General features: G+C 40.3%; 1 protein-coding gene across 3 annotated transcripts in view; it reads right to left on the reverse strand.

The window, feature by feature from the left end:
- kcnn1a (potassium intermediate/small conductance calcium-activated channel, subfamily N, member 1a) overlaps window positions 1-13,175 on the reverse strand; it is an 80,946-nt gene that overhangs the window by 22,506 nt on the left and 45,265 nt on the right. For all 3 annotated transcript variants that reach the window (XM_071206289.1, XM_034104093.1, XM_071206290.1), the window contains exons 3-4: window positions 11,222-11,317; window positions 10,083-10,501 (exon numbers count right to left, since the gene is read on the reverse strand). In XM_071206289.1, the coding sequence (XP_071062390.1) occupies window positions 10,083-10,501; window positions 11,222-11,317 (515 nt within the window). The remainder of the gene's footprint in view (window positions 1-10,082; window positions 10,502-11,221; window positions 11,318-13,175) is intronic.

A 13,175-nucleotide genomic window follows, 5' to 3' on the forward strand; every position in this document is an offset into this window, starting at 1 on the left:
AACAAATCTCTTCACTCAGGTGTTTTTCCACAGGCCCTGAAAACTGCAGTCATTAAACCGCTCTTAAAAAACTGGGTGGGACTTTCGGAAACAGTTCTAAATTGGTTTGAATCCTACTTAAAGGACAGAAACAACTTTGTTTCTATAGGTAAATAAATACACATCTGAGTTGACAAATATGACATGTGGGCTTCCTCAAGGCTCCATCTTGGGGCCTCTTCTCTTTAACGTCTACATGCTACCACTGGCTCAGATAATGAAGAACAACAAAATAAGTTACCATAGCTATGCAGATGACACACACATTTACGTAACAATTTCACCAGGAGACTATGCTCCAATTCAAACACTGAGTAAGTGCATTGAACAAATCAATGACTGGATGTGTCAGAACTTTCTCCAATTAAACAAAGATAAAACTGAGGTAATGGTTTTTGGAGCCAAGGCAGAACGTATAAAAGTTAGCGCTGAGCTTCAGTGTGCAATGTTCAAAACAACAGATAAAGCCAGAAATCACAGGTGTAGTCATGGACTCTGACCTGAGTTTCAACAGTCACATTAAAACAGTTACTAAATCAGCCTACTATCACCTAAAGAACATATCTAGGATTAAAAGACTAATGTCACAGCAGGATTTTGAAAAACGTGTCCATGCTTTTATCTTCAGTAGACTGGACTACTGCAATGGTGTCTTCACAGGTCTCACTAAAAAATCTATTAGAAAGCTGCAGCTGATTCAGAACGCCGCTGCTCGAGTCCTCACTAGCACTAAGAAAGTGGATCACATCACTCCTGTTCTGAAGTCCTTACACTGGCTTCCTTTGTGTCAAAGAATAGATTTCAAAATACTGCTGCTGGTTTATAAAGCACTGAATGGTTTCTGAATCTGAATTGCTGACCTCCTGCTACACTATGAACCATCCAGATCTCTCAGGTCTTCAGGGACTGGTCAGCTTTCTGTCCCCAGAGTCAGAACTAAACATGGAGAAGCAGCGTTCAGTTATTATGCTCCAAATATCTGGAACAAGCTCCCAGAAACCTGCAGGTCCGCTGCAACTCTTACTACTTTTAAATCCAGGCTGAAGACTTTTCTTTTTGTCGCTGCTTTTAATTGAACTATTCATATCTTAGACTGCACTGTAACTTTTATCCATGTATTTTTTCTTTTAATGTTTATTTTAATAGCTTTTCTTTTTAATGACTGATTTTAAATGCCATTTTCTGAATGTCTTTCATTTTTTGTAAAGCACTTTGAATTGCCTTGTGTTGAAAAGTGCTATATAAATAAACTTGCCTTGCCTTATTTGGAGCTATTTACCAAAATCCTATGGAGAAATTGCATTGCTTTTTATCGAAGGAACCGGACGTGGTAAAAATGCTAACTTACTTCCGGGTTTTAGGACGCGTCATTGCGGTTCTCTATACACATACTATACAGAGATGCTGTATGAGAAACCAATGTGATTTTGGAACATTGAACAATGTAAATATAAATTCTAGTAGACCTCAACAATGGAATTATGATCAGTAGAAATGGCCATGACATGGGACTTTTAAGAACGGCAAAAGTTTTAACATATATTGTTTTTTGTAAACTTATGACAAATGTGCGAGGGTGATTACGTCAGAGCATCGTCCTATGTGCCGGGGCTTAGCCCAATTTAACCCCTGCCAATATGCAAACTCTGTATAAGAATCTAATGTACCTCAAAGGCCGCTGTTCAACTTTCCTCAGTTGAACAGCAATAACAGCACTTCGCCTCTTCCCCTTGCATTTTTGTTTCACATCAACGAAAACAAATTAAAACAATTTTTCAATTAGTGCAAGTCTTGATGAAATAAATGAATTTGAACGCTGGCTGAGATTACTCGGGGACAAATGTGTTGGGATGCTCCTCGGGGAGCGTGTTAGTTGCAGTAAACATGAACAGAATTAAACTTAAAGTGATGATGACCTAATTAAAAAAACTGCAAACCTAACCAATATGCAAAGCAAGTAAAAACAAGCAAGCAGCAGCAAAATCAAACTAGTGATTTTATGATATGTGCATTTTAAAGCTTAGTAAAACTAAGCTAAGTCAAAAGAAGTTTCAGCTAAATATATTGTTGTTAATACTTAAACTGCAGAACACTTAAGATACAAAAAGTTTGGCATTTTAGCACAATAAGTTCTGATGGCAATGTCTGTCTGTGCATCTTCTAAAATACAATTTCTTGGAGGGATTCACAGACGTTCCTGGTCCCCAGAGAATGTATCTTAATAACTTTGGTGATCGTCCAACTTTTCCTTTAGTGCTGCTTTTAATTAAAATGCCTGGGCAACTGTTGGAGTGATTGTCAAGACATTCAGATCAAATGCATGTCCTTCATACAATGAATTGTTGCAACTTTGGTAACTTTTTTCCAGTCAAATCACTTTGGGTTTACGACTTAATATCCACAAAACCAAGGACAGTTCCAATCAGCCTCAGCTGTCTTTACTGCTCATTAGAAAATGTCAGCATGCTAAACTAAGAGGGTCAACATGGTTAACGTTAACCCTGCCAAACATCAGCATTAACATTGTCACTGTTAGCATGCAGTCTTTAGCATTTAGCTCAAACTCCAAGTTTTACACACATTTGAACTCTTCCGGTGTTGGCTGTAAAGCGTACAGTGAAAAAATCTTAAAGTGGTCCTATTCTGCTCAATTTCAGGTTTCATATTTGTATTTTGTGCGTGAACTATGACATGATTCCATGCCGTAATGTGCAAGAAGTTCTTTATTTTCTCATACTGCCTGTGCTGCAGCACCTCTTTTCACCCTCTGTCTGAAACCAGAGCCCAGTCTGCTCTGATTGGTTAGCTGGCCGGCTCTGTTGTGATTGGTCAATCACTTAGGCTAAGGGGTGGGACATCTTTACATGACATTACATTACATGTTACTTGTTAGATGCTTTTATCCAAAGCGACTTACATCTCTATCATATACAAAGGTTTGGAGTGCTAGCCAATAGAAACAGTGTTACATAGCTTATGATTAAGATAGACTTGATTAGCCTTTGTGCCGTACACGCGGGGAATGAAATGATTTTGTTGCACCAACAGCAATACCATAGCACTCTAATAATAAATTATACATAATGTATTGCTGTCAACCAATTAAATTGTGAATCCAAAAGTAAAGACCTGCTTGGATTAGCTGACTTGCAGATTTCTCAGCGAGGCAGGCTTCAGGCCTCCGTTGCCAGAAATGATCAAGTATATGAGTTTGTGAATCTCATCCATTTTAAAGATGCTGGATAATAACATTGTGAGAGTTTGATACAGTGATATAACTAGTGAGATTTCCTGCAAGTCATCCTTTTATAAACTACAAAAATGTACTCCATCAAGGAAAAATGTGTCTTTCTTGGCCCATGCTACACCCATTTCACCAAGGTTTCATGAAAACCGGATCAGTAGTTTTTCCGTTATCTTGATGACAAACAAACAAACCCAACAAAAAAACACCTTGGAAGAGTAAAAGACAGGTAACATAACCCGTTGAAACAGTCATGAGTTACTAACCTTGTAAACTTTCTCTACTAAGCTGAGCACAAGTCAGGCCTTTTCTGTCCATCTTAACCTTAAGGGCCGCTATAGATGGGAAGCTCCGCTCACAATCCCTTAATCTCAACGCTTTCAGGGCTGGAAGGTGGCGTATGTCTCTAAAGTAACAAGATAGGGAGTGTCCTATTACAGATGTTTCATTAGGCTGAAGACACATCTGAAAAGTTCTTAGCAGTCCTCCTGTAATCTTTATAAAAAAGGAACTTTGCACCTAGTGTTTAAGTTTACTTTGCTGCAAACTGTGTATGCAACCTTCAGGGGACACGGCGAGCTTTGAAACACCACCGCCACTCCACCTCCACTGAAATACAGCTCAGCATTTTCTTTCATGTTCCGGTCCTCCCAATGCGTTCAGCAAAATACCTAATCTGCTGAGCTTCTGCCCACAACACCCAGTTTTGCATAAAGGTAGCATTTGCTCATTGATTGCAAGAGATTGACTATGCACGCATTCAGGCGCCACAGAAAAAAAATAAGTTTTTAAGTTGTTATTTTTTTATATGAAATAGTAATTTAATTTCTAGATGTTTGCCTATCCCTAAGAGAAACGTGTTCTATAGCTCACAAAACATGTGCTAGTAGAGATGAGAGAATAGGTATTGATGAGTGCTATGTACGTTATAATAACTAGAACTGTACCTAAAGATGTTATCTTGTATTTTTGCTCAAATTTTGTTGTAAAGATATACAGGAAACGACACAACGTTTCACAATGTCAGAGCAGCAATTTAAAGTTAACAGCTTAAAATAGCTCAACTACCATTACCCGAAATACATATATTTGGCAAAAGTAATTTTCTAAATATCAGGGTTTTATGTCCACTAAGACTATCATTTTTCTTTAAAACCCCTTAATAAATCTTATATATATTAATATAAACAGATAATACATTTTACTTGAGGTAAGGGGGTACCTTGAGACCGTGCATTACTGACACTAAGCAAAAAGACTACTTCTTCATTTTCCTTAAATTATTTGACTCTGAGGGTCCTTTAACTTTAAGCTACTACCTGTCTCTGAACAAAGAACAGCACCGCCTCGGTTCGTGATCAGATTGTATCTCAGGTGATTATAACTTCCACATTCTCTGTTATGCAGACATGCTTTGCAGGCTTTGTATATGACTTTGCCATAGGCTGCAATCAATACTATGCCTGCTGAGCGTGCATAGTTTAAAACAAATTATCAGATCAAATCATCAAACCATAGAGAATCCACCCGTCCTTGAGGTTGCAAACAATTTGCATAAAATCCATCCGACTTTGTGGAAGAGATTTCATTTTAAACATAATCTAGAAAATGTGTAGGAGTTTTAGACACTTGGGATTGAAAATTCACAGCAAACTGTACAGAGCGTTCCCTCTGTGATCCTTGGGGTCCACTGTATAGAGTCGTTTTGGACAGTTTGTTCTCTGCTGTCTGTCAGATCAATACCAGCGTTTGTGGACAAAATGCTTTAAAATAAAATATACATTTCAAGGTTGATATAGTTTGAATAATGAGGAATTCTTTTTGCCATGCATTTAATTGCATTCTTAATAATTAATACACACACTGAAATGGACAGCATGTTATTCTAAAATGTGGGTCGGTGTGGTTGCACTTGTAGCCTAGAAACTGTAAAGATGTGAAACCGGCCTGAATATTTTATGTAAAGCTGCGGTTGGCGTGATAAAGTTCAAGTTGCAGCGGTGTGCGTTTCTCTGGTTCGACATTTCGGACTGTGTGTTCTTGGCTGCCGGAGTTTGTATCTTGTGGCTAAGCGATGACACACTCAGGATGTCAAACCCGGGGTGTAGCTGACCAGTAACTCAAGCCTGATAATCCAGTGCTGCGCTCTGAGGGAAAGTCAGCTACATTTTCAGACAGCTTGCCTAGGGGTCCTCACCCGAGAAAACGAGGTGAGAAACAGCTCACAACATCTCCAAATGCAGTTTTGTTTCAGATAACAGAGTTAGAATAGGAGAGGAAGAGAATTAGATAACGGTTAAAGAGAAAAAAAGGTGCATTAGACCAGGGAGGCAGGCATGGCAGGCATGCAAGTGTGTAACTGAGTTCTGGCTGGATTAGGCCCGCTTGTTATGGATAAGGGAAGGCAAAGGGATGGGGGAATCAGTAGTAGGGAGAGATGAGCAATAATTGCAAGGCATGCTACGTTAGATGGGTACAGTAGGAGATCTGAAAAGGATCAGTCAGGAGTTAGAGAGAGGGAGGGAGCCTTATGATAGCAAGGGAGAAGCCAAAAGAGCTTAGTTAAGGAGCTTGGTTGAGGTAGGTTAGATCTGAAGATGGGCTGTATCAAGAAAATAACGGAAAGTGGGCCAGTGACCAGCGTTAAATCCATCTACTGTAACATTAGCATCCCTCCAAACTCCACCCTGCCTCCACCCCTCTGTGCCCCTGCTTGTGTGTCCTTCATTCCCCCCATCCAGGCATTTTCCAGATAGACTCCGTGCTTGTCCAATCTCACACCGTACTGCCTTGTGATTGGCCCAGGAGCGTGGTCAATGTGTGACACTGTAACTGCACATTTAACAGAAGATACAAAAGTCACACACAGCACTTTGGGAAACAAGCGCTTCTGCTTTTGCCCTCCACTTTTTAGTTGATATGATGGGATTGATAAGTAAACATTAAAAACGCTCAAGCTGTTTAAATGTTCACCAGAGGAAGGGACGAAGGGGGATGAGGACATTTGGTTTTAACGGGTGTAAACTAAATCTGGAGTCACTGCATTCACCACAGAACACACTCCTTATATTTACTATAGAAACCAATGCCTTTACCTGCCTAGCTCTGAACTGTGTAACACTAGTGGAATATAGCTGCAGATGAAAATAAGGCTGTTATAGATCGTAAGAGCCAAAAATGACAATACCTAATATACGAAATGACTTGATATTTGTCCTCTCCCTATATATTCCCATTCTCTTTGGCTACAGGAGATAGATGTCCTCGCCGTTAGAGCAAAATCTCTAGGGCAGAAGCAACAGAAGTCTGTGGAAAAACCATTAGAACACTCTTCAATTACTTTGTGAAGGGAGACACATAATGGGATGGTAATGTGTGAACACAAAGAACAGAAAGGCTTTTGCTCCTAGACAAATCTTTGGAGTCGCGGCTAAAAAAGACTTTTTTTGAAATACGGATCTATAACAATTGGATAAGGAGAATAAATGTGAGAGACAAATTGCCCTCTGGCAGAGTCATGAAGGTGACTTTAAGGAGCTGCTCAATTTTAGCACAAATGTCCTCCTCCTCCTCCTCCTCCTCCTCCTCCTCCTCCTATCCCACGTTAGCAAATAGACACTTGTTTCAAAGTGCTGCTCACACCGTTGGTCTCTACTCCATTAAAAGCTTGTTTCCTTAGCAGAAGGATGGTGCCACTTTCATGCCAACTAGAGGGTCTGCCTAATCCTCCTTTGCCATACTGAGTTTGGAAAGGATCATCGGTTAATTGTTTTAGAGGGGCTGCCCCTTCATCCCACTACCCCCCACCCTCCAACCCCACTCAAGGCAGCAGTGGCGCCAGCTCGGTGCAAAACGATTCGTGGTGTTTGGTCCATGGCTAAAGAACGAGGACTCACATGGTATCCCTATGGACCAGCATAGTGGGGAAATAGAAAGTACAACAAAACATTATACAAACACACACACACATGCACCACACACACCTACATATGCATGCTCGCACCCATCCGCAGTTACACACAAATCCACCCATCTGAACACACGTTATTCTGAAATAAAAAGCAAAGGGTTGACGGCATGCACTGCTCATGTGTCACAGAACATGTCTGAAGAAAAAGATTCTGCGTTTTGTATTTAAAAGACAGGTTAGGTCCAGGTTCCCAAATGCCTTATGTAAGGTTCTGGAGTATTTCTTGTTGTTATTTACCAAATATTTCATATGGAATACCTGTCTTAATTAGATACATTGTCTCAATGTTTAGCAAAGACTTTTGCTATTACAATTTTAGAATAGTTAAACATTTGGGGAAACTTAGAATGGAAACAGCAAGTCTGGCTAACAAAATATTTTTCAAACTCACCAATTTACACTTTGTTTAAAGCATTATTCGCTTTTACCAAACCATTTAAAGGCTGGGATCAGTAACTTTCTCAGGTTTCACGTCTTTGTGCTAAGCTAAGCGGCTGTTTCAAGCTACATTAACCATAGTACATAAGAGTGGCATCCATCTTCTTGTGTTACTTTCTATAGGAATGCTAATAAGCATCTTCCCCTTAAATATCAAACTTCTGTGTATCTTTGAGGCTGGGTAACAAAGAGTAGAGTAGCCTGCTGAGCTGGACTGTAAAGAGACATGGCTAATAGGACAAAACTGGACAGTGTGATAATTGAACGTGTGCCAACATTATGTTGAGGTGACGCCAGTTCCACCTCACTGTGTTCCAGAGGAGCAGGGGTCAAAGCAGCTGCTCTTTTCTCTGCAAGCGTTAAACCCACAGACTAACAGCCGGAGGTGCTGAGGGTCCAAGAGGATCCAGGGTTTGGCGTGCGAGGGGGGCGGGGTTAGTGACAGGTGTTAACACGGCAGGGAGTTAAAAGGAGAGGGAGAGGGAGAGGTAGAGGAAGGAGAGGGGGTACTTAGTAAGAGCCGACGAGGAGGGCTGCAGGAAGATGCCTGATGTTTACACTGCAGCACATGTGCAGTTTCATATTAGGCTTGTCAGGAACTGTTGCTATAGATCAGGCGTCGGGGTGCCCAACCAGTCGATCGCGGGGAGATTCCCAGTCGATCGCGAGATGTGTCTAAAAATAGAACAACAATATTCAGTTGTATCGTTAATGTCCTATAACATAATCTTCCTGTGCCAGAGTAATGCACTTGAACGCATCAAAGCTTTGTGATTGGCCGGCGTGACCCCATGTGTCGGGGTGTGGCTTGTGGGCGGTGGACACTAGTTCGCTGACGAGCGAGCAAGGCTGCTACCATAGCATCTTATCGTGTCAGTCACGTTCTTGCGAAACACATGAAGTCTTTCAAAGACGGCGAAGTTGTGAAAGAAGCATTCCTGGAGGCTGCTAACGCACTTTTGGGGGAGAGTAAAAATAAGAGCATTTCAACAGGTTTTTGATACAATAACAACTCAAGTTAGATACCGTTATTAATCAGCTGTAAGTTTTAGTTTGTTTGAACTTATTCATTATAATTATTGTACAAAATGGTATAAGAATGCAAACATTAAGAACTGTTGTGTTTAAATTGATTATAGTCTATTATCAATTCAGGTTAAGAAACTAGTGTTGCTTGCATCCTATTTTAAAGGCATTTATTTTTATACTCTACTAAAATGCAACAAAAAAAAGGGTTTGATTCTATTAATTTGGTCTTTTTTATTGCACTTAGGCAGCAGATTCCTGTGTAGCTTCAGATCTGAGTTGTCTTAATAGTAAGCCTAATTTATACTTTTGTAGCAACACTATTTTTATATAATGGCAAAGAAAGGGTTCAGAGTATTTTCTTTTTTCCTGTGTCATACGTGGCAGCACTGTTCAATGTTTCTTGAAAACATTACCCACTGTAGTATGTGACGTGTGGATAAACTCCAACTCTGTATCAACAACACTGTTGTGTAACTTCAGTTAAATACTTGTATGTGTGTTGATTAGAAAGAGGAAAGATAAAGGATCTGCAGTATTTTATGAAGTATTAATCGTACGAAGGTCAGTTTTATACAAGTAGAAGTGTGTATTTACCTGGTAGTAGGCTGTCAGTAATGGCTACGCCTCTCTATTTGGACTGGTAGATCTCGGCAGACTGGCAACTTTAACAGTAGCTCTCGGTTCAAAAAAGGTTGGGCACCCCTGCGATCTTCCACGCTCCACCCTCCCTACTTAAGTCCCCCTTCCACTCCAACGCACAAATGACTTTGAAACATCAAAGCTGGCATTAATGTCTCATTTCCCTATGCAAATGCAAAATGAGAAAGAAAACAAAAAAAGCCTTTCAGTTCTCCCTGACTCTCACTTTCACTGAGAATCGCTGCTGTCCCCTGGAGACGAAGCATGATGCGCAGTTTTGGGGAGAAAAACGGGTTGGGGGATCCTGGGGGCTGCTCTGCATTACCAAAACAAACCATTCAGCAAACAAACAATTAGACGCTCATGAATTATGGACAAGCCATCTAAAATAGCTATAGCGTGGGGAGTCGTGGAGCAATTGCTGAGCTAATGAAACGTATGTTGTGTGTTTTTAAACAGTAGTGGTAGTGGAGTAGTATGTATTACGACTTCATGAGTACAATATGTATACGTCAATTATTACAATTATTCCCCTTAATTCTTTCTACCGGCAGTGCAGGTGAGTGACTGAAAACAACGCAACACTGAGAAACCTATGAAAGATCAGACAGGAAAGTGAAGAAGGAAAGGGGTCTAGTAATCCACAACGCGTGAATGAGCATCAGCCATTTTGTTTTTCAATCTGTCCCCAGCAACATCCATTATTCACAACTCTGTGTTTACCTCTCACAGACGCGCACAGTCCATGCCGCAATGATCCAGGAGGATATACTGAACACCAGCAGAACAGTTCCCGGACAGATGGTCATGAGGGTCTTCATGACGAAGCGTGTGTTGAAGTTGATCTTGTTGAGAGCGCCAATGCTGCGAGACGAAGCGTCCGTGAACAGTTTGCTGTGGAGCAACATGACCCTGCCTATCAGGTAGAGTCTCAGGAACATGGGGATGGAGAGGATGATGTCTACGTCAGCATCGGCCTCAGACGGCGTGTAGGTGAAGGCCAGCCGCGCCTTCCAGGTGAAGACGTAATGGCCCGGGATGGGATGGATGGCACACACCAGCAGCTCCAGCACGATGAAGAAGATCCGCTCATACGTCATGGCTATCCTCCAATCGTCCGCACCATTGTCGACCATAAACAGCTTTAAAGAAAAACAGACAAACATCAAAGACTTGTTTTAAATCTCTACTTGCAATACTCAGTTGAGTGTTTGAGGCATTTTCAGCATTTTTCATCCCTTTTAACCCCCACACCTTGAAAGTGTTTATCATTTCAAAGTCATGCTTACATTAGAGTAAAATATGTATAACATGAAGGAGAAGACACGTAGACATTTAGCATTCAGTGTATTGCTATAGCCATAAAAAGTGGCAACCAAGATTTGTATATCTTATTTAACTCAGATCAGAAGACTGATGCCGCTCAGATCAAGCAGCACAATAATAATAAAACAAATGCAATAGAAATCTGCAAAATACGACTTCATGTACAAAATAAAAGTTGTCGACAGATGTATTTATTTAGTAGCTATGTATAACAGTTTATCTATTTTTTATTGTTGAACAAAATACCACAAATGTTGTGATTCTTATTCTGTTCAACCAAATACTTTCATGTGTGTACTTTTCTTCTGTGTATCATTCTTTGTATTTTAATAACTAACTCATAGATTATACCATTTCATATAATTTCTTTTAAGCATACAGTAGTAAACATTGTATTTCAATATTTTTACCAGGGCCCAATTGCCAAATACAAAAACTTCATGAACATTATCTTCCCAAAACTGATACCAAAAGCTGCTGGTATCATTAAAAGAATAAAAATAATAACAAAAAGGTTGTTATTAATTTAGACTCACCTGGATTTCCCGGGCATGGTACATTATTATAAGACCAAGCAATATAACAGTGGAAAGGCTGATAAGGCATTTCAGTGCAAATGAGTATGAAGATTCCTGTGGTGAGAGAAGAAGAAAAGAAAAAAGATTTCAGACATTGTTAAGTGAACACAATAAACACATACAACCAAATCTTACATAAGATATACATAACAAGATTATCAATAGATTATCAATTCATAAACCAATGATTATTAAGTTGTATGATACTACTTAGCAACAAGGTGAAATGAAGTAGTAGAGAGTGCATTTAATCATTCATAATTTTTATACTTTTTTATGTTGGTTTTATGAGTAGCATAAATGTCCAAATAAACACATGCATGTAAGTCCATGAAAGTATATACACAGCCTTCACCTCTATACACACACACACACACACACACACACACACACACACACACACACACACACACACACACACACACACACACACACACACACACACACACGCACACACACACACACACACAGACAGAGAGTGCTTATTAGCCCAGGCGTGTGTAAAAGAGCAGATAATGGGGTTTTACACACAAACAGGGCAGTCAGGGTGTTGCTTAACAACGCAGCTGCAGGTGTAGACGTGCAGCCTGATATTATCTATGGGTGCTGTTCCCCACCATCTAAACTACCAATTAATCAAAGCCCAGCACTTAGAGGGGGACTTTCCACTTAATGGTAGGTGCAGAAAAGGCCATAGATCTAGGAAATGAGAACCTGCACCACTCAAGTCCTCCCCATGTTGGTAAAATGCTATTTGATAAATCAATTTAACAGCAAGGGTATACAAATGTGGCCTGCAGAAGGCTAACGGTTGTAGGGCTGTTATTATAATAACAACGGCGATGACAAATGACAAGAACAACAAGTGGAAATATCCTTCATAATTGTCAGTGTGATGAAAGTGAGAGCTGCTCAACATTACTCTATCCTTCGGTGGTCCATATTGCAGAATGTATTTTTAGCTATCAACTAGATTGCTTTGGCCCCCTGGTGGACGACATGTTCTCATGACGTTGTTTTGACAGGTCCCTGGTGAAATAACATTGAGTAAAACAATTAATCCACCTGGCAGACGTTCAAGGACTTTCCAGTCCCAGTGCTCCCTGCCTCTTTCTCTCCTTCTGGTCCCAGAAAGCCTCAGCTGAGCCTCAGGTGTCTACATGATGTGGCGTAAGACGGAATAAGGACCATCCAACGGTCTTGTGTGTGTGTGTGTGTGTGTGTGTGTGTGTGTGTGTGTGTGTGTGTGTGTGTGTGTGTGTGTGTGTGTGTGTGTGTGTGTGTGTGTGTGTGTGTGTGTGTGTGTGTGTGTGTGTGTGTGTGTGTGTGTGCGCGCACACATGTGCGTGTGTGTTGGAGGGGCATCGACTGTAACACTCAGAGGTGGGAGGTCACTTCCATTTCAGCTGAACTTATCTTGATGAATGAACTTAACCTCACTCAGTAATAGTCATAGACAGACCCATTGACTTCCTTAAGACCCCATTAATCATTTTATAGATTACCACAGTCTCTTACTAGTTCACACACACACACCTTTGTATGTGTGGCTAGACCTAACTTGAACTGAATATAATATTTATTTGTAGTTAATCATTGATAAACCTACTGTACGTTACCTATCTAGAACCGAGTAAATGAATAGTAGTAGAAGGTACACAGATACAAATACCAATCAGACAAGAACATAGTTAGCATCCAGCCAGCGCACAGACAAGGTTAGCCATTCACTTTTGAAAATAGAATGGCAAGCTAAAGACCTACACATATTCCTCACTAGTTGGTGAAGACTGAAACAGAGATAAAACAAGACAACTGGGACAACACAGTCCTAAAATATCTTTAAAATGTGAATGAAAGTGAAGAATAATAATATTTGCATTTTCATTCCAATTCATTCTCTGCGCTAAAC

This window comes from Pseudochaenichthys georgianus, chromosome 17 (assembly GCF_902827115.2).
Source record: "Pseudochaenichthys georgianus chromosome 17, fPseGeo1.2, whole genome shotgun sequence".
Lineage (NCBI taxonomy): Eukaryota > Metazoa > Chordata > Actinopteri > Perciformes > Channichthyidae > Pseudochaenichthys > Pseudochaenichthys georgianus.